This window comes from Ambystoma mexicanum, chromosome 3p, assembly GCF_040938575.1.
Source record: "Ambystoma mexicanum isolate Mex_15411 chromosome 3p, UKY_AmexF1_1, whole genome shotgun sequence".
In the NCBI taxonomy this organism is placed as follows: Eukaryota; Metazoa; Chordata; class Amphibia; order Caudata; family Ambystomatidae; genus Ambystoma; species Ambystoma mexicanum.
The window spans coordinates 1,186,061,702-1,186,084,216 of NC_090925.1; the positions used below are offsets into that span (position 1 = coordinate 1,186,061,702).

The window sequence follows — 22,515 nt, forward strand, 5'->3', positions numbered from 1 at the left end:
ACAGGAACAAAGTATGGTTAAATTGCGCTAATAAAAACCTATGAAATTCGGTGAAAAAACTTTGTTAAAGGGACATTATGGTTCCAAGTAAAACAGGAAAAGCCCTGAAATTCACCAGTTATGGTAAGCTAAGCAACCATAACTTGCGCCACCACCGTGCACTGTTAAGACTAACGGCCAGGACATCAGAGATGACATCACAAATGGCATTGATGACATCACATATCTGGGCCACTTGTTTTTGTTCACTAATATATATAGGCCAGGCGGTTTTGTTCACTGACAGTCAGAATATTAAAATTGAAAAGGTGCCATTTATCTAGATGTTAACCTTGTCATATGTTCTTAAAGTACTTTCTGTAGGGTTAAGTGTTGTAAGTCTTGAATTGTTAGCTAGTTATGTTTAACATTACTCAAAGCTCTGATAAATTAGCATTCATTATTGTACAATCCGAAATTACTAGATTATAAATATTATACTTTTATGGTGCATGCTGCAGTTATTGCCTATGTTTATATATGATTAGGTTTCTGTATTAACAACAACACTCCAATACAATGATTTTAGATGGGTACATTCTTTTATAGATTAAGTAGTACATGATGGGTCTCCCGATCACCCCTGACATCTTGTTACCAACATTATAAACACAACCCCTTGTAGGGACTTTTCATCAAAATGAATATCTCATGTGATGTCATCAGTGATGTCATCAATGACATTTGTGATGTCATCTTTGATGTCCTGGGTGTTAGTCTTAGCAGTGCACGGTGGTGGCGCGAGTTATGGTTGCTTTGCTTACCATAACTGGCGAATTTCAGGGCTTTTTCGGTTTTACTTGGAACCATAACGTCCCTTTAACAACATTTTTTTCACTGAATTTCATTGGTTTTTAGTAGCGCAACTTAACCATAATTCGTTTTTTTACTGAATATATATTCTGCTTAATTTTTGATGATGCCATTGCAGTTCAACAGGTGATGCCACGAGAAACTGGGATTTTGCTGTGTTTAATGAATCCTTCATGGTCATGGAATCCTTCATGGTTCTGTTGCCAGTTTTTGTTCTCGCTCTCATGGCTCTGCTTCTGAATCCTACTTGAGGTTTTTAGATTATTAGTTTTCTCATTTTCAGTGGCAGGAACTTTGGAAACATAAGGCAACCATCCTAAGTAACCAAGGAAACATCAATAACAAGTGTTTTGAGATAACTGAATGCAATTCGTAGGGAATGTCGCCTTACCTTCCACATACCATATTACCGGGTTTGGAAAAGCTACATTATTTTCTCAATTTCTTCTGTACCAAGTACTTTAGATTAGCATACTTGCTTAAAAAGTGTTCCTATTGTAGATGATTTTTGAAGTCTGTGACTATTTGATTAAGTGGTTGTTTCCATTTAATAGCTGATACACCACCTCCTGCCTACATGCCACCAGAAGATCTAATAGGACAAGATGATTCTCAGTCTATGGATACAGACAGCTGTATGATCCGCACTATCTTGCCAACTGTGTGTAGTCGAGGTAAGGAGAAAAGTGTCTGCGGAATATATTTGAGAATTTACCCGATTTGGAATATTTTGTGTGTCTCACCAAAATTGTCCCTGTGCAGCTGACCTGCGATTCTTATTCATTGACTTAACTATTGCTGCATACTGCTCAACAAGATCTTACCTATAAAACACATGCATGGCTCCCAATATTGTTCCACCCTGTGCCATCTTCAATATCTTCATTTCTGACTTGTATCAGTGTCTCAGAAAACGCTTATTCTTCGCAAGATTCTATTTCAGTTAATTGGTTGCAATAGAGCGAATTTCTGAGAATTCATCTTCCCCTTTCTTTCTTCCTCCCAGTAGGTACTTTCTTTTATTTCAGTGCACTCTATTCAGGATACGTTTCCATTTCATGTACATTAGAGCTTTCTTTTTTTTAGCTGTTTCCGTGTCTTGCCACTAGGTTTCATGATTGAGTCTGTTCTAGATACCAAGCTAATTAAGTATTTGAAGATGTGTGACTTGTTTCAAAGACTATATATAATTTAAAACAATTAAAGGATGAAGAATTTAACTTCCAAAGGAAATACCACAATCGTCATCCGTGGATAAAAAAAAAGAAGCATTAACACTCAAATCTATGTAAAATAGTTGTCTGTCAGGAATGTGAATTACCAATATTTGCGTCTCTGAAAAAAGAGCAACTTTCTTTTTTTATGTACAAGGTTCTCTGTTTTTTTATTTGTTAGTGGTATCCTATTCCCACATTTGCCCCTTCTTCTCCTTCCTCTTCCTTTCCCTTTGTTGCTTCCCACCTTTTTTTCCCTTTTATTCATGTTTTTCCCATTCAGTATAGAAATTAATCAAAATGGTTTTTTTTTTCTTGAAATTTTGTCGGCAGGTCAAAGAGGTCAGTAGAATTTTTGTATTTAATTTTTGGTGCCCCTGAAAGTCTAAAGAAGTAGAAAATGGTTTAGATCTGGGTGGTCAGAAGTCTTTACTTCTTAATGGCTCTGAGGCTCAGCTTGGGTAGATTTTTTTTTTCACAGACCCTTGTCATGCACGAAATGCTTATATGGGAAACAATTAACTTTTGGCACAGCGAATGGGCTAACTGAAATGCGAAGACTCACGCTCTTATTTCTCTTTCGTTAGTGTGTTGGTTAGTAGACTGAGGGCTATCTCCAACCTCCCTCTAACTTCCTTGTGTGCTGTGCTAAGTGGGCCTGCTGTGTCCTTTGCCCACAATAGCAACAAATACCATGTGTCAAACAATTGTGGCTGGTGCCATAATCCCTTGTCATTTCACATATTGCCTAGTGTCTCCAAAAAGCTTGAAACTTCTCTAAAACTGCCACAAGCTCATAATTCATTACCCATGAATGATGCTGAACACATTAATTTGGGTATTCACAGTGAGGTCAATGTGATGGGAAGCAGGAAGGATAGAAGGTGGGTGTGGATTCCTAAAAATACCCATTGAAGCTAGAAGCACCAGAATACAAAATAGGGGGGAAAATACAGCATGCAACACGCCATCGGGTGCCAGCGCGCACAAGGCCCCCGCGCAGAGGATCACACAGTGACCTAAAAGCAGTGAGGGGGAACTATAACGCCAGTACTTGAAGCGACCACGTGAGCACAAAAGGCCCGCAGCACCTCAGAGAGGTGAGGAGAGGGGAGGGAGACAGGCTCCCGGTACAGGCCTGTCAATACACATAAGGCCAGGGCCCCCGGCCGATATATCAACGCGAGGAGTGTAGGAGGTGGCAAAGAAGCTCCCGAGAGCAGGGACAATCGTCCCATGTGGAGGCTGCCCAAAACCGGGCACATCATGGGGTCCGGAGGACCAGAAGACAGACACACCTTGGATAAGGGATGAGACCCCGCTCGGAGAGGGTTTATGGACACAAATAGGTACGTGAACTGGAGAGAGCCGCAATTGAGGTTGACAACGTTAGGAAAGGGGGGGCTGCCACCATTTACAACCTCCCACCTGAGACACTCCACAATATGGCTTGGGGGAACGTGAACCCCCATGGTGCGGCCCCCTGTCGTTTGGATAGCCGACGGACGATGCCTCCCGTGCTTTAGTGAACCAAACACTGAAGAGAACAGGCACCGGAAACCCGGCTGGACGCACCAAAACTTTCCCAACATATGACGCACAGCAACTTAACTATTGCTGCATACTGCTCAACAAGATCTTACCTATAAAACACATGCATGGCTCCCAATATTGTTCCACCCTGTGCCATCTTCAATATCTTCATTTCTGACTTGTATCAGTGTCTCAGAAAACGCTTATTCTTCGCAAGATTCTATTTCAGTTAATTGGTTGCAATAGAGCGAATTTCTGAGAATTCATCTTCCCCTTTCTTTCTTCCTCCCAGTAGGTACTTTCTTTTATTTCAGTGCACTCTATTCAGGATACGTTTCCATTTCATGTACATTAGAGCTTTCTTTTTTTTAGCTGTTTCCGTGTCTTGCCACTAGGTTTCATGATTGAGTCTGTTCTAGATACCAAGCTAATTAAGTATTTGAAGATGTGTGACTTGTTTCAAAGACTATATATAATTTAAAACAATTAAAGGATGAAGAATTTAACTTCCAAAGGAAATACCACAATCGTCATCCGTGGATAAAAAAAAAGAAGCATTAACACTCAAATCTATGTAAAATAGTTGTCTGTCAGGAATGTGAATTACCAATATTTGCGTCTCTGAAAAAAGAGCAACTTTCTTTTTTTATGTACAAGGTTCTCTGTTTTTTTATTTGTTAGTGGTATCCTATTCCCACATTTGCCCCTTCTTCTCCTTCCTCTTCCTTTCCCTTTGTTGCTTCCCACCTTTTTTTCCCTTTTATTCATGTTTTTCCCATTCAGTATAGAAATTAATCAAAATGGTTTTTTTTTTCTTGAAATTTTGTCGGCAGGTCAAAGAGGTCAGTAGAATTTTTGTATTTAATTTTTGGTGCCCCTGAAAGTCTAAAGAAGTAGAAAATGGTTTAGATCTGGGTGGTCAGAAGTCTTTACTTCTTAATGGCTCTGAGGCTCAGCTTGGGTAGATTTTTTTTTTCACAGACCCTTGTCATGCACGAAATGCTTATATGGGAAACAATTAACTTTTGGCACAGCGAATGGGCTAACTGAAATGCGAAGACTCACGCTCTTATTTCTCTTTCGTTAGTGTGTTGGTTAGTAGACTGAGGGCTATCTCCAACCTCCCTCTAACTTCCTTGTGTGCTGTGCTAAGTGGGCCTGCTGTGTCCTTTGCCCACAATAGCAACAAATACCATGTGTCAAACAATTGTGGCTGGTGCCATAATCCCTTGTCATTTCACATATTGCCTAGTGTCTCCAAAAAGCTTGAAACTTCTCTAAAACTGCCACAAGCTCATAATTCATTACCCATGAATGATGCTGAACACATTAATTTGGGTATTCACAGTGAGGTCAATGTGATGGGAAGCAGGAAGGATAGAAGGTGGGTGTGGATTCCTAAAAATACCCATTGAAGCTAGAAGCACCAGAATACAAAATAGGGGGGAAAATACAGCATGCAACACGCCATCGGGTGCCAGCGCGCACAAGGCCCCCGCGCAGAGGATCACACAGTGACCTAAAAGCAGTGAGGGGGAACTATAACGCCAGTACTTGAAGCGACCACGTGAGCACAAAAGGCCCGCAGCACCTCAGAGAGGTGAGGAGAGGGGAGGGAGACAGGCTCCCGGTACAGGCCTGTCAATACACATAAGGCCAGGGCCCCCGGCCGATATATCAACGCGAGGAGTGTAGGAGGTGGCAAAGAAGCTCCCGAGAGCAGGGACAATCGTCCCATGTGGAGGCTGCCCAAAACCGGGCACATCATGGGGTCCGGAGGACCAGAAGACAGACACACCTTGGATAAGGGATGAGACCCCGCTCGGAGAGGGTTTATGGACACAAATAGGTACGTGAACTGGAGAGAGCCGCAATTGAGGTTGACAACGTTAGGAAAGGGGGGGCTGCCACCATTTACAACCTCCCACCTGAGACACTCCACAATATGGCTTGGGGGAACGTGAACCCCCATGGTGCGGCCCCCTGTCGTTTGGATAGCCGACGGACGATGCCTCCCGTGCTTTAGTGAACCAAACACTGAAGAGAACAGGCACCGGAAACCCGGCTGGACGCACCAAAACTTTCCCAACATATGACGCACAGGAGTAAGGACCCCTCACCTCAGGGGACCCCATAACTCGGGATACCCAGGACACTGCAAGTGTACTGTGCCAGGACACCACTCTGGAGGAGATACAGGGCCAGGCCACCAGGAAGAGGATGACTCACACTGGGATCCTGTCCCTGCAAAGATTTCGGAGACCACCAGAAGTGCCTCAGGAGACACCCCCTCTTGCCCCCCACAAAATGTCGACAGGGGAGGATGCCACCGCCCTGCCTCCAGCCCTGAACAGAGATGACCTTAAGGACATATTTCAAGAAAGCAGAGCCATCAGAACGGACATACACGCCTCCATTTGTGACCTCAAGGGCAAAGTTGACAAAATGGTAGACAAGATGGAAGGGCTGGAACACAACCAATTGCAAATGGACGTTCTCAATATGAAATATGAGGCTCTCCTGACAGATATGGAACTTGCGGAGGTGGAGATGCTACTGAAGATAGACGACTTGGAAAACGGGGAGAGACGGAATAACCTGAGAATCCTCGGGGTGAGTGAACAGAAAGGTGAATCGGCGATGGAGGTCAGGTGGGAAGTGCAGGGCTTGATCAATTGGGTATTCGCAATTGAGGGTGGAAAAGAAGTACAGCTGGAGAAAGCACACAGAGGTGGAGGAGGAGGAGGAGGAAGGGGTCCGAGATCTATAGTGGTGCTCTTCCTCAGGTACAGAGAGAAAATGGAGGTTCTCGACAAAGCAAAGCGGCTGGGAGCTTCATCTAATGAGGGAGATGGATATTCCAGGATCTCTCTGCCCTGACATTGGCCTGCTGTAGGGAATGTCACCCCCTCAACAGTGGCTTTCTGACAAAGACTTAAGATACCGTTGGTCCCACCCCTTCGCCCTAACTTTCGAACTCTGAGAAGTGGACTATAATGTGACCGGGGGAAAGGAGGCCCTCCAAGTACTGCAGGTCATCAAAAGCGAGGACGATAATGGGTCTACAATGGAGACCGACGCAACACCCCAAGACCGACAGCGCCAGCCCCAGGGCCCACAGGCCACAAAAAAAAGATACAGGGCTGCAGAAATATTAAGCGCTGAACACTCCTCCCGGAGAGGAAAAGGGGGAAGACAATGGACGAACGGAGACCTCATGACCGCAGAAGGGGGGGGGAAACCAAAGGCGCATTACTCCAGATCTGGGGAGGTGAGGAATTATGGGGACCAGCAGAGGAGTGGCAGTCTCAATTTAGGGTGGGTGTCTCCAAATATGAATAGTTCTTTGGGGGGGGGGAAATGGAGGAGGGAAAGGGGTCAGATACGGGACCTGATGTACAGATAGGGGGAACCAGAATATCCATGCAAGGCACAGAGTTCAGTGGCATCCAAGGGTCAGGGAGGGACTCACCGGGGCCAAATGGCACCCCCTGACATGGTAGGTCGGGTGGAGGTCTTCAAAATGGGCTCCCTGAATGTGAAGGGTCTGAACTCCCCCACTAAATGTTCACATTTGGGGAGTGAACTGAAAAATTGTAACTTCGACACACTTCTAGTGCAGGAAACCTGCACGGTCCTGGGAGAGGAAAGACGCATCCCGGAGGGGCCCACATTGGACAGACATTCATGGCCTCTGGGCCAGTTAAGAAGGGGGGCGTAGGGATTATATTGAGCCAGAGGCTTAGGCTTATGGATCCAGTGATTTGGGGCCAGACTGACGGGAGGGTACTGGTGGTTTCCGGATCTCTAAACAACGTGAAGATAACCCTGGCCTCCATATACAGCCCTAACGCGGGCCAAATGCAGTTTCTAAGGGAAGCCATACGGGAGATCATGGGCAGAGCGGAAGGTCTTATCATCATAGTGGGGGGCTTCCTTATTCATAAGGTAAACAACTGTATTTATTCATTGTACTTCCTTGTACCTAAAAAGGATCTCACCATGCGCCCTGTTCTAGACTTGCGCCCAGCGAACAAATATGTCAAACCACAAAAGTTCAGAACGGCTACACTGCAGGAATTAATCCCGCTGCTGATGCAGGGGGATTACATGGCAACATTGGATATGTAAGATGCATACTTTCATATTTCAATGTTGCCAGCGCACAGAAAATACCTAAGGTTCATGATAAGAGGATGTGCACTATCAGTTCAAGGTTCTCCCTTCGGCATTGCCCCGGCTCCACGAGTGTTCTCAAAGGTACTGGTGGTAGTAGCTGCTCACCTGCGCAGGCAGTCCATCCCGGTCTACCCTTACCTCAAGGACTGGATCATTACAGGGGATTTGTACGGAACATGCCCTACAAACACCCAGAAGATGATAGATCTAGGTCTAGGGTTCTCGCTCAATGAGTAAAAGTCCAGCTTCTACCTAGTTTCTCACGCGCATCTGTGCATGCGCCTCATGCAGGAGTCGCTCGCGAGCCAATGGTGTCAGGCCAGCGGACAATTGGACGATCTAGTGGTTGTCGCGACAGCCCTTGTTCAGTCTCTGCAGTGGTGGTCAAGGGAAAACCTCTTGCAGGGAAAGACCGCACCAGCCCGAAAGTAGAAGCCACTCTCACCAAAGACTCCTCTCTGACTGGGTGGAGGGGCTCACCTCCTTCACCAGACGGCGCAGGGCGTGTGGTCTCCAGCGGTAGCCAGCAACCACATAAACCTGTTGGAATTGCTAGCAGTATTCAAGGCCCTGAAGGCATTCCAAACGGACCTCTAGGGGAAGAAAGTTATAGTCCTCGCAGACAGTACCACGGCCATGTATTACCTGAACAAACAAGGGGGCACTCACTCTACCGGGCTATCCAAATTGTCCCAGAACATATGGAAATGGGCTCCCAAACACAAGATGTTACTCATGTCGCAACACATTCCAGGGGAACTCAATCTTCTGGCGGAAGTACTCAGCAGAAACTTCCCACTACCCGTAGAATAAGAGTAGAATAAGAGTGGCAACTAAACAAAGACATTGTTCTCAATGTCTTCGCAGACCGGGGGTTCCCAGAGATTGACTTTTTCGCAACTCTGGAGAACACACAATGCCCAGATTACGCCTCCAGGTACCCGCAGAAACGCTCCAGGGGGGAACGGACTCTGGATAACTTGGTCAGGGACATTTTGTCTATGCTTACCCCCCACTCCCACCTCCCAGCTCAACTGGATAGTGCACGAGAGGCACCAGGAACCAGTCACGATGATCCTGGTGACCCGATGTGGGCCCGCCAACCTTGGTTCTCACATCTCATGACAATGTCACTCTTCCCTCCCAGGAAGCTGCCATGCCCTTACAATATGGTATTGCAAGACAAGGGGGGAAACACTACATCCATGCCCTAAAACTCAATTTAGCAGCCTTGCTCCTGAGGTCATAGAGTTTGGGCACCTGCTACTCCCTCAATGATGTATGGACATACTTGGGGAAGCACGAAAACCTAACACCAGACATTGCTACTCCAGCAAATGGAAACGTTTTGTCATCTGGTGCAGTGGCAGGATCATAAATCACATTGGCTGCACACCTACACATATTGTTCTTTACCTGACTCACCTACTAGATTCAGGCCTGGTCTTCAATTCTCTAAAAGTCCACTTAGCTGCACTTTCAGCATTCACCACATCATAGAAGAAGGTTTTGTGGTGGGAGATTCCAGTAATCAAAGCTTTTATGGAGGGGGTTAAAAGACTTCATCGCCCTGTTGCCAACCCAGCTCCCGGGTGGGACCTGAACATGGTATTTCCTAGACTAATGGGGCCTCCCTTTGAACCTATGCATAAGGCTAGCCTTAAAGCACTCACAAGACCGCCTTCTTGGTGGCTATCACATCAATGCGAGTTAGTGAACTGCAAGCCCTCTCAGTTAAAGACCCATTTGTCATGATTCCCAAAGATAAGGTGGTCCTGCGCACTCACCCAAATTTCACACCTACATTTATTTCAAAGTGCCATGTGAACCAATCAATAGAACCACCCACCTTTTTCCAGAACCCCACTAATGTGGCAGAAAGAAGCCTCCACACATTTGATGTGAGGAGAACAGTGATCTATTACCGGGAAAGAACAAGACCACTAAGGAAAACAAAACCAATTTTTCATTTCAGTGGCCGCTGGTAGAGAAGGGGACCCTGTCTCTAAATCAGCAATTTCAAAGTGGATCATAAACTGCATCACACTGTGCAATGCACTTGCCAAGAGAGATCTGCCCTTCAAGCCTAGAGCACACTCTACCCTGGGCACAGGGCTTTCATAGCATTCATTGCAAATGTTCCCCTAGAGTCCATTTGCAAAGCAGCAACCTGGAGTTCTGTACACACCTTTACACAACACTACTGCCTAGATACACACTCCAGGTCTGACTCTCAGGTGGGACAAGCAGTGCTAAGACATCTCTTTGCTACTGTTCCTTCTCACATCCCACCACCATCTTTGGGTACTGCACGCTAGTCTAAGCACAGCATGTGATTCTGAGCAGATTAACAAGCATCAGAAGACATGCATTACTTACCGTAATACGATTTATGATGATTGTATCTGCTTAGATTCACATGGGCCCACCCTTCCTCCCCGCAGACGGTAGAAGAACATAGACTTCTTAACACCTTCTCTCTTCTGTACTCACTCAGGCTGACTATAAGGCTCCCTCATGGCAGAAAAAGCACAATCAGAGGGACCTCAACACGTGAGGGATTTTGGGTACACTGTACGTTACGTTAGGGATAGTGTTACAGTCACGCCCATGTCTTGTGGCCAATGCTGGATTTGACTTTTATGGACTTCATTCATTCACGGTGTGTCACTCTTTCTCAACTCTCATGCTGGACTTCCTTTGCATCTTGTACTCATGGTGGCCCTGAATCATGCTGTTCCCATCTTCATCTTGTATCTTGGCTTGCAACATTATGTGTTACTACTGACTTCTGCAATTGTATTCGCTCTCCACTCTTGCTTCTCCACTCTTTTTGACTGCTTACTCTCTTTTCTCTCCTCCTTTCCCTTCTCCCTTTTCCTATCTCCTGCCCTTACTTTCTTCTATGCACTTACTCTATCAGAATCGTCCCTGGGCCTAATATGATAGCAACCTCGTCTGTTTCATCCACCCTCCCATTACTGTTTTTTTCCTCCCCACCATCTGAAATGTCGTCAGGCCTAGTCTGATAGTCGCTTGTTTTGTTCCTCCCCTCCCTTTCTGCACCCCTGTCCCTCACCTTTTTGTTTTTCTCCGGCTCTACCAGAAATGTCATCAGGCCTAGTACGGTAGTCGCCTGTCTGTTTCCATTTCCTTCCCACTCTCCCCCTCCCTTCCTTATCTATGTCTTAGCTCTTGCACTATCTGAAATGTCGTCAGGCCGAGTACGATAGTTAATTTCACATCCTTACTGGTCATGGCCTGTAAGAATGTGGTTGTATTTTCCCTTGTTCCCTCCCTTGCCTTGAAGCGCTTTGAAACACATTGTGTATAGGCGCTATATAAATAAACAATCATATCATATCATAACGTCCCCTTTCGATCCTCGAAAGAAAGATGCAATACTCTGCGATTACCACTAGATGTCGGACTATATGCATAGCACGTGAATCTAAGCAGATACAATCATCAGAAATGCTATTACGGCAAGGAATGCATGTCATTGGCTTCATTAGTGAAAACCAAACCAAAGGCTGTCACACATTGCCTCAAAAACCAAACCAAGGTTGCTCTTAAAACATTCTGCTTGTGTGATAAGTGATGATGTAGTCAAACCCCACAAAATACTAGGCCCAACACAGTTGCTTGGCACTCAAGATTTTGCAGTCTTCAAATATTTCAGTAAATCTAGTAATGAAAAATTTGGTGCCCAACAGGTAATGGCTGCATTCCCCCAACGCTTCCTGGATTGCCAGAAATTCTCTATCTGCCACTGCATAGCTCCTCTGATTCCTACTGCCTCCCCCGAGGCATCTGTTGCAACCTGAAATGGTTTAGCCGTATCAGGATGTCTCGTGATTGGTACTGTAGTAAAGGTGTGTTTCAGTAAAAATACCTTGACCGCCTGCTCATCCCACTCGAGCTTAATTCCTTTCTTTAATAACCTTGTAATGGGAGTCACCATGTCAGAGAATTTAGGAATAAACCAGGGTAAAAACTGGCAAATCCCCAAAAAGATTTTACTTCCTTTAGTATCAGATTGCACATCCTTCGCTTTCTTAGGCTCAGGCCACTCCATCACTGCCCTCACCTTAACATGATCCATCACAACCCCTTCTGGTGTCAAAACATAATCCAAAAAGGTCACTGTAGTTGCCTCAAATACAACTTGACACAATTGATTTTCTTGCTGCAAGACTTTACTCACATGATCTCTATGCTCTTCTTTAGACTCTGAATATATCAAAATATCATTGATATAGACCACAACAAATACATCCATGAACGCCCTCCAGGCTACTTGCATAAAAAACTGCAAGGCAGCTGGGGCGTTACATAGCCCGAAAGGCATCACTAAATGCTAAAATAACCCAATTTTGTTTCTGAACGGGGTCTTCATACAGCACCCTCTTTTGTTCTCACCAACTGATACTCCCCCTTCAAATCTAGCTTTGTGAACACTTGTGCTGATCGTATCAGATCTAATAAGATTGAAATTAAGGGCAAGGGAAATCAGTTCTTCACACTAACCTCATTAACTGCCCTGTAATCTATAGACGTCCGCAGCGTTCCCTCGTTTTTAGGGATGAAAAATAAAGGAGAGGAAATGGGTGACTGAGAGGGTGTGAGAAACCAGAAAGTGTCTCACCCGCGAGTCCCCGGGTTCTGTTATCCAGGTTGCCAGGACACAGCCATTGCTTTTGTATCCAGTTCCTGGGGGTGGACCAGTCAGGGAGGATCACTTGGACGAGGGGTTTTGTGGTTAGGATTAGGACGCTGGATGGTGAGACGCGGTATCCCCTTCCCTGTAACACCTTTTCCCCATCCTACCAGGTAGGATACCTAGTAACTCCACCCCCCACACCCCTGTGCCTTTTACGACACAAACACTTGCTCACAGACAGCTCACTGTGAGAGAAAACGAACGAACACCCGAGCTGTATTCTTAACATGTCCCAACACAAGGGTCAGGCAGAGTCGGGCAATTACTGATAATTACACACACCTAACTTCATCACATTTCCTGACACGAATAAAAGGCGGAGCACGAAAGCACACTCCGAGCAAAGCAAAACATACGAGGAAGCAGCAGTTCCGAGATGGCAGTTAAATAGGAGGAGAAAGACGGCAAGACCAGAGAGATGCAAGGCGGGAAGTGCCCTTGACCTTTTTTTCGGAGGAAAACCGCTACTTTCCCGAGCCTAAGACCTAGAATTAAAGCTGAAGAAAGGTGCATTGTGTGTCTGAGGTACATGATGGCCAAGGCTGGGAGGAGCGATTGCCGCTGTGGTATTGTCCTTGGCTCCTGCAACAAAGCAGTGCCAGTAAAGTCTGCACAGCCGGTGAGTCTGGGAGACTGATAGCAGACTGGTCTGTGTTAAAACCAAGGTTGCAAGTGGCAACTTCGTTTGAAGCAATCCGAAGAAACAGTGTGTGATGCGCATGTGATGAGCGAGCAAATATAATCGAACATCCAAGGAGTGACTGAACTTTTGAAGCCATGATAGATACCATATACAGAGTGGTCCGGCCCCATGTGGGTGCTCCTTCAATGGTCTCTGTTAGGTATCCAACTGAGAGGTGGCAAATGTGAAATTGAAGTGGTCCTGCAACATGTCCAGCTAAATCCAGTGCACATTCAAAAGTCTTAGATGGCTAATACGAACTGCAATTGGTCCGAGCCCGGCTGAGGGAGAATGGTTGTGTAAGAGGAATGATCTGAGCCTGGCTGAGGGGGATCCGGGTGAACCATGAGTTACCCGAGAAAGGATATTCTCTGAACATTGGAGAAGGGGATCTGAGCCCGGAAGAGGGTGATGCAAAATAACGATTGTGGTATAAAAGGAATATGAGCCCGACTGAGGGGGATCCAGGGTGAAGAGTAATCACCTAACTTGAGTACTTAAGAGGAAAGTAACCTTTCGTTTGTTTTGGTACATCAGGCCCTCTGAATCAAGAAACTTTAACTTGGGAGACTTGGGCACAGAAGGCCCGGATGCTGGTAATTGAACTGTGTCCTCATGCCGAAGAAGCAGAGAGTGTGCTATGTTTGAGTGAACCGATTTGTCCCATGCTGAAAACCTGGGGAAGGGGAGGCCAACGGCCTGCATGTTTTGACATATAATTTTGTGAACACTTCTTTCTTTTTCATGAACACTACCCTACACTATTTGTATCTAGCTGGAAGGATTGGCAATCTTCTTTTTTTTTTTTTGTATAGGCCCTTTTATTTATTATTCTCCACTAGGATTGCATTATTATTTTTTGATGGTATTAGCTTGCTTCCATCTGTAGGTTTAGGATTAGATAGGAGTTCATCACACCCTTGTTAAACTTCAATACACACCCTTAGACTGTGTTCACTTGTGTCTGTATTACTATTCATGCCATGCCTTTCTTACATAGGGTCTGATAAATCCAATCTCAAGCATTTGATCTAAATATTCTCACAAATGCATGTTTTCTGCCCCTGCAAATGCATAGATACGTCTGCAGGGTAAACTAGCATTTGGCTCTAGCTCAATGGCACAATCATGGGGCCTGTGAGTGTGAAATGTCTCTGCCTTCTGTCTGACTAATACACCGACACTGCACAGGTACTTAGGCATTAATGTGAGCAGAACTAACATTTACTACCAACCCTACCACTGGCTTCCTTGTATCTTCACAATGCTATTCACATTGATTTGCCATAAACGACACTGCTCTTGTCTGCCAGTCATTACCGGATTATGTTTCGCCAACCACGGCATCCCCAAAATGATCTTAAACTGGGGAGCTGCAATTAAATCAAATTATATTCATTTTTCGTGACTAGGAAAATAACTTTTTTCCACCTCCTGTGTCTGAGTAGTAATTGTTCCTGATGTTAACAGCGAACCATCAACTGATCGTACTGGTTCAATAGACGTCGCCTGCATTGGAATTTTCAATTCCTGAGCATACCCCACATCCATGAAATTACCTGTTGCACCTGAGTCCATCATCGCTGCTGGGGTGACCATAGATTCCCCAAATGTTAACGTCACCAAGAAAGAAATATGGGGTTCTCCCGGAGTTGGAGCCTGCAACTTCCTCCCTGCCCCCTCCACTTCCTTTCTTACGAAAAGGACCCCTTTGATGCGTGTTAAGACAGTCTCTCCAAAATGTGTCCTGCCAGCCAACAATATAGACACTGGTAATGTCTCTGCCGCTTCTCCTTTTCTTCAGCACTTAAAGGCCCTCACACACTGCCAATTTCCATAGGCTCCACATCATTACCTTTCACCTTTTTGACTTAACCAAACATACCACTGAGGTATACTCCTTTCGCCCTGATCAAATCTTTTATACCCTGCTTCTATGATAACTCCTCATCTGCCGCCAGTGAAATTGCCCATCTATCACAAAGCCTTCCAAACTCCTGTTTAAACAGACTCCAATCGTACAATATCGGGTCATTCTTGCTGACCAAAGGAATAGCCCAAACAGCACCATCTCCTTTTAAGTAGGAAATCATAAACACGTCCGAGCTTGCGTCGTCCGAAAGGCCAATGGTTTACACAGAAAAATGCAACTGGCAATGTCGTGAGCATTTGAAACCTACGGGCCTCCCCACTAAACCTTTCTGTAGATGCCAAAGGTACTTGCCCTGAAGGCGCCACCACCACTGTAGCGGCTCCTTCTCCTCCTGAGGATGATGCAGCTAAACCCCTTTCAGCCTTTAATAGTGCAGCTTGTGCAGTCAATGTCTGTACTTGAATCTGCAATGCAGTGGTCCAGTCCTAGACCTGTCCAACTCCCTCTGCATGTCTTGTAACACCTTCATCATATCTGCCAAGGTGGAGGCTGTCATGTCCATGCTGCTCAGGTGGTGAAAAACCACAGGCTTGGAATTTTGTCAAGGTTGCATGTATCTGCACTCTAAACCGAACCACGGAAGCCGCATGTACACGACCCTCCCACCTTGGTTGGCAGGAGATGCCTACTTTGATGCCTCAAGGCAACCAATGTGGGGAAGAGGGTTAGGTAGAGGTTGTGGATGAGTGTGAGGAAGTTTGGGTAACTGGAAAGTGGGTTAGGATGGGGCAGTTGAGGAGAAATACACACCCCACTAACATGTACTCACACTTGTGTCCAGATTAACCTGGCACACTTGCCCTACTCCTGCCCTTGTGGACTGCACAGTATCTATTAGACAACACACTGCTTATTCATAATCCCTTATTCACAACATATCAAATATGCTTCCCCAGTCACTACACCGCTTGTTAACTGGTATCTCTGCATGTTTACATTTATCCGAACACCCTCCTGACATTCTATCTGCAAAAAGGTTAGAGTTCCTAAGGAAGACTATTAGAACTAGCAAGTACTTTAGTTTAGAGTTAGTTGAGGGTCCAGGGGCTTCAGAGAAGACACCCTAGGAGGATTCCAGTAGGGGCCTGGGAGCACTGGACGGGAGGACTCCCAATCACAGAAAACACCCCAAAACTACACAGGAATAACAAGAGACTTAAGGCAAGTAAATACCCAAATAGACATCAGGGCAAATTGCGGTCTCTTCTGACCGTAAAGCATTCGTACCATCCCTAACCGTAGGGTTATAGTAGTTCACAAAAAGACGGTTACTCGGGGGAACAATTCTACATTGGGTTTGGTTGCCCCTTTTATTGCGTTAAATTTCAGGAGTCTTATTCAAAGGGCGCTGGATGATGAGTATGTGCTGAAACAAGGGGGGAGACAGATAATACCCAAGCCAGCACAGTACCTCAGCACAGACGATTTTGCAGCAGGAGAATATCAGGACCTGCAGCCAAAAACCTGGTTGTTGAATTCCTTCATTAAGAAGACAGAAGACGGGACACTGGAAGGACTTTTGCAGCAAGGATCACAGGTGAAGGCTCTAGGCAAGGTTTTCCTTGCGGCTGGATGCGGCTCTCGATTTGGCGCCTTTTTCAGGAGCATAGAAGAAGACTGAATATTGCAGGTCGGATTATCGTTATTTGCAATGTCCAGCACTCTGGTGAGGGGACTTTTCAGACTTTAATCGTGACTCTGGAGATCCAGCAGGATGCCCACGAAGTTTCAGCGAGATTCGGAATTGGGAAGACTGTGCACCGCACAATGGCTCAAGGTGCCAGGTTATTGGGGTATTGCAGCCATGCAAGGCCGCAGCATAGTGTGGGATTGCTCAAAATGCAGCTCTTCTTTAGTCTAGTGGGTCTCGCGTGGCTCTGTGTCGGGGTCACCGTTTGAAGAGTCCCCAGGTCCAATGGAATGAAGGTCTACAGCAGGAAACGATTAAATCAAATTCTTAATCTTCCTCTCCGGTTTCGGTTCCAGTGGTCGACTACCTCTTCAGCTTCCAGGTTCAGACTTTTATTCAGGAACCCAGTTAATCAAACATCCTTGCAACATTCAAACTTGGTGTTGGCAATCATTTCCGGACAGCCAGCCTCCCAGTTTGAACCAGAATCTCACACTCCGACTGGAAGACAAAGGGCTCCAGGACTCCCACCGAAAATCAAAATCACACAAAGGAATTTCCCGCCCTGGATGTCAGGGGAGGGAACAAAAAGGACAAGGAACCCTAAAATGGCAAAAAAAACAAGACTGGGGCCATTTTGGTAAAATGAGCACCCATTGGTGCCTTTACCGGGGCTGTGCAAATATCCTGCAGTAAATGTGCACCAAATTAATAAAAAGGTTCACTGCCACCAGCCATTAAAGGTAAGCTTGTCCTTGTAAGATAAATGTTACATTTAAAATGAGTAAGGGGATACTCTGCATCTCCCAAGCACTCCATACAAGGTGGGGGGTGCTGGTCTCACTTAATAAAATGTGAAAGGGATCCAAAGATCCTTTCTCCCCTTGGGAACTGTAGTTCTCACCGGGTTAGCCAGAGAAAGTTAAAAGGGGAGGCCCTAGGGCAACCCAGCAACAATAAGTACTTATTGCCTAAAAGTTCTCAAAGAATATAACTTTTAAAAAACACTGTGGCGAGTCTTCAAAATTACACCCATTAAAAAAGATTCAGTGGGTATGGGAAAAGGTTCTCACTCACAGAGGTGTAAAGAAAAATAATCCACCAATAACAGCAAACGGTTCTGGGGTTGACACAGGTCAGGAAGATTTATCATTGCTATAAAAATCTTACTTAACATTCACCAATAATACCCTCAATCACTGGTGAGGGCATACAGAGTTTCAGGAATCACTGCCACGACCCGGCAATATATCTGAGAAGTCACCACTGCGGCCTGGCAATGTGTCTGCTCTGTCACTGCTAAACCCGAGAACAGGTCAACCCAGTCAATGCTGTGGCCCGGGGGCTCCCTCCTGTATGCCTGCAATTGAGTCGCCAAATGGTGTTCTGCAAATCCTTTGCTGCTGCAGAACGTGAGGCAAGCATGCTTCCCAGTGGTAATCGCAAGCACCTGGTGAAGCACTCTGACCACTTATCAACGTTTTCGGGCATGACATACCACCTGAGGCACCTGGGAAATGCAGTCTTGTGCAAGATACTTCATTTACCATTGCTACAGATTCCTCTGGCATGGGCTACTACTCCTCCTTTCCTGACGCACAATCTGAAATGTATAAAGTGATGAATTTGAGCAGCATTTAAGCATAAGATATCCCATGCTGGAGAAGAAATGTATTTGCTTCAAGCTGGTTCTCCAGCAGGGGTATCAAGATCAAAAATCAACTGTTAGTATGCTCTCCTTCCTAAGTTTGTTCGAATTCTAAACCATCAAAAGTACACAGTGATACTGGTGAGTAGCTTGTGTACTAGATGCTGGGTTCTGTGCCATGTACATATGTCCTGGTTGGCAAACAATTGCTGTTAAATAGCAAATGTAAAATAAAGATGATGGACAAAAGTTTCAGGGTCCCCAACATTTCTGTGGGAGGATACTAACTCCATCTGAATTGGAAAGAATACCCATATTGCAATTCCCCACATGCAAGGGAAACAACCTGCGATCTAGAGGGTTAGAAAATAAGTATGATTTTCCTTCAGTTAACTACACAAGTTATCTGCAAGTTATCTGCAAACAGTCTTCCTTGACTGGACAATGTCAGTAAAACAGGACTTGGAGCTACATTTTGGTGTTTGTACGTTATCCCTCTTGTGAGAAATACCAGGGGCCCTCTTGTGAGAAATACCAGGGGCTCTGATGGGGCTCTATGGTAGAAATAGAAGCATACCTTCCTTCTCTTTGTTGAATTATTTTGTTTGTCTTGTATCCGCTAGTCAGATCTGGCATTGCTAGAGATGAGGCTTGTTTTTGATTGGTGCAGGTCATTGAGTTTAACTTTTAATGCCAATAGTCAGGGTATCACATTTGTGAGCCAGGCAAGTTGTCCACATCTTTACATGCTGTCACAGGTGGCACAAGTATCATTCCCAGTCTGAGGCATTTTAAGGGCTTTTATTTATGTTCTTGTGGGCCCTAGGGCCATTCCTCTCTCATCTGGTGACCCTCCTCCACATTAACCCAGGTGTCCATGACCCCAGGTTAGTAGACGCAGAAGAGTGCTCCTGCTCTCTATTGCTATCTTCTGCTAGTGGTGACGGCCTAAAGGAAGAACGCCTTATCTTGATATACTCCCTCTGGGACTGTCTACATTCCCTTATACTACCCAGTAATTTGTGTTTTGCTAGAATTTGTGCCTAAGAAATACCCTGCTTGATTCTACCTTCAACTAACGCGCTCACCCTCTGCCTTTCCCTTTCCTACTCTTTCCTCTTATTGACTATGCCTCACACAACCCCCGATATCCTGCCCCTCTGTTCTCTCTCCTTCTGGGTTTTGACCTCGTCCTTTTGTTACTCCTTCCTCCTCCTACTCCCCTCCTCTGCACTACGACTTCCTCCTCTGCTCTACTACTCCCTCCTCCACACTACTACTCCCCACTCTATCCTACTACTTACACTCTCCTTTTTACCCCCTCTATACTGCTACTCATACACCATAATTTCACTCAATCATTTGCTTCGCTGTCACTGCTTAAATTAATCTTTCTAACCACACAAACACGCACACAGCAGTAGCACTCTCTAATCAATACCTCACCTTCTCCAGAAATCGCCTCCACGGTCTGCCGCTCCTTCCTTCCTCCTGCTGGTCTCTTGGTCGTCCTCCACCTCAGACCTTGCCCGAATAACCCTCACTTCCTGCTTGTATTCTTGTCTCGGATCTCTCTCTCTCTGCTGAATTTGGCACAGACCTCCTTCATTTTTGGGCTCAAAATTGAAGTAGGTGTCGAAAGTAAAGAATGTGGTGTGCATTTGGCAAAGCGACATGGGTTGCGACGGGCAGGTTTCAGCAAATGTCCAGGTAGTATTTCATACTCTACGGCTGCTGCAACAGGCTCTTCCTTATGTACCTGAAAAGGACTGTGCCATAGTCGTAGGAGCCCTAGTGAATTCAAAGCTGGATTAATCGCTGGGGTCCATCGGTTACAAAAGGCACAGAATGCAGCCGTTAGATTAGTCTTTGGGGTATCAAAATGTACCCCAATTTCTGGCATTCGTTGCTCCCTCCACTGTCTAGCAGTGGAGGATTGTATTAAGTTTAAAATTGGATGGCTTATATTGTCTAAATGGCCTAGCACCACGATGTTTGAGGGACAAGTTAACACCAATATCAACCAACTCGGTCCTTAAGATCAGAAGAAAAGCACCTGCTTATTATCCCTATGGCAAGACGTGTTTTTAGGGGAGACTGTAGTTTTTCAGTTTTCGGGCCCAAATTCTGGAACAGTCTTTCACTGGAATTAAGGAAAGCAGAAGCTCTGTCAATGTTTTGAAAAGGGTTGAAAACTTAGCTTTTTAAATAATCCTTATTATTATTGTAGGTCACTGTCGATTGATGACGGGTTCTTCATATTATGATGTGTCAACTGCTCCGGGATTCGATTAGGTTTGTTGCGTGCGCGATATAAATCCCTCAATCAATCAATAAATCCCCACACTGGATATGTGTGTAAAGCAAAAGGTCTAACCCAGTTAGGGGAGTTTTCCTAAAGTCCACTTGAGGTAAGACTCTATAAAAATATCCCTTGGTACACAGGTCTCCAACTCTTACTATTAGTCTGTGCTACCCGTAGGATCTTGGTAGAATGGCAGAGCAGCCAGGCTTATCTTATGAGTAAGATGTGAGCTGTAGGTAAATTCACTGAACCCAGTAAATACAATAGTCCAAGAACCTCGTACACAGTAAATGTTAGATTAAAAATATACATGTATTCTTATTTACACAAAAGGAAGGTAAATACTTGTTTCACTTAATTAGCACACATAGGAAATGATAGCAATACTTTATAGAGGTGATTGATTCGATAGTAGGGGCTTGTGGTTGCATTTGTTAAAGAGAATAACACTAATGACAGTACTACCGTATTACTGGTACTACCGCGCATTCACATTGATGTATAACATATACAGTAATCTTACAAAACCACATCAAATAAAGTCTGTAGGAAGGAAAATAGTTGGTTATACATACTTTAACAATTCTTCACTTTGTAGTGACACTTTTCAAGGCTTCTAATGCTTAGTCCAATCCCTAACTATACCAAAAGTTCAGTGTAGGAGTGGAATCAAAGTCTTATGTAGCAGCAGAACAGGTAAAGTTCTTTCACTAGAATCAAAATGTTTAGTATAATTACAGTAATTGGGACCCTGCAAGGGACACCCTAGAGGACACAAGCTGCAAAGCCTGGACCAGAGGTATGGGCTGGAGCCCAAACACCTTCTAACTCACTCCAGTAACACTGGAGGGACTCTTTGGCTTAAGTTAAGTTCTACCTTTAGCCCCAAAGTACCTTAGCTTCGAAGAAGCAAATGTAGCTGGATTCTCTCCTGTGCAGCAGCGACTGACCCAGTCTCCTGATTCCTTGTTCTGCTGATGAAAGGAAGGACTGAATGGAATGTTACAGCAGCAGTCGTGAGGGAGGACGCTTGGCATGTATTTCTTCGGTCTCCTTGGTCGGTCTGTGGTTTTTGCACCTTTTTATCAGCTCCAACAAAGGACGGTTATTGTTTGGTCGATCTTCTTTGATTCTGAAGTCCTGCACTCTGGAGGGGGGACTTAGATGAGTGAGATCGTTCCTCTGGAGGTCCAACTGGAGCTCATCAAAGTGCTGGATGGCTTCGACCTCTCAAAGACGTTGCACTGCAGATGTGTCAGAGGTCTCCTGGTATTTGCGGTCTTCAGATCTGCAAAATCACACCACCTCAGGAGATGGCTCGAATTGTAGTTCGTCTGAAGGCTGGTTGATCCCACCAGCCAAAGGGAAGGAGTCCTCTTCAGAGCTCCTCTGCCGATAAGAAAACAGGGTCAGGACAGCATGGTCGCTTCACGGTTACTGGACAGGTCTGCAGGCGTCTCTGGTCGTCTTCAACTTCAGATCTTCTGTTCCAGTGGTAGACTTGCCTTCTACCTCAGGAACCTCACCTTATTTTTGTTTTTCCCACACACTCCTCTGCAAACTCGCTCAGCATTTTACAGAAAGGGGCAGGTGGCGGTCCAATCAGGACAGCCAGCCTCCCAGTGGGAACTCATCCATTCAGGCAGTCTGACAGACAAAGGGCAGGGGAGTAAAAATCTTTCCCCACTTCCTTCCTTCAGACACAATGGAGCCTACGCTGGGAACCCCAATGGTTCCCGCCAAAGGCAAAAAAAAAAAAACAGGCACACGCACACGCACAGACACACACACACGCACACAGGCACACACACAGGCA

The 22,515-nt window shown here is 45.4% G+C and overlaps 1 protein-coding gene across 1 annotated transcript in view; it reads left to right on the forward strand.

Moving 5' to 3' along the window:
- SMAD5 (SMAD family member 5) overlaps positions 1-22,515 on the forward strand; it is a 293,927-nt gene that overhangs the window by 132,918 nt on the left and 138,494 nt on the right. Inside the window, exon 4 of the mRNA XM_069652605.1 lies at positions 1,407-1,526. Within this exon, the coding sequence (XP_069508706.1) occupies positions 1,407-1,526 (120 nt within the window). The remainder of the gene's footprint in view (positions 1-1,406; positions 1,527-22,515) is intronic.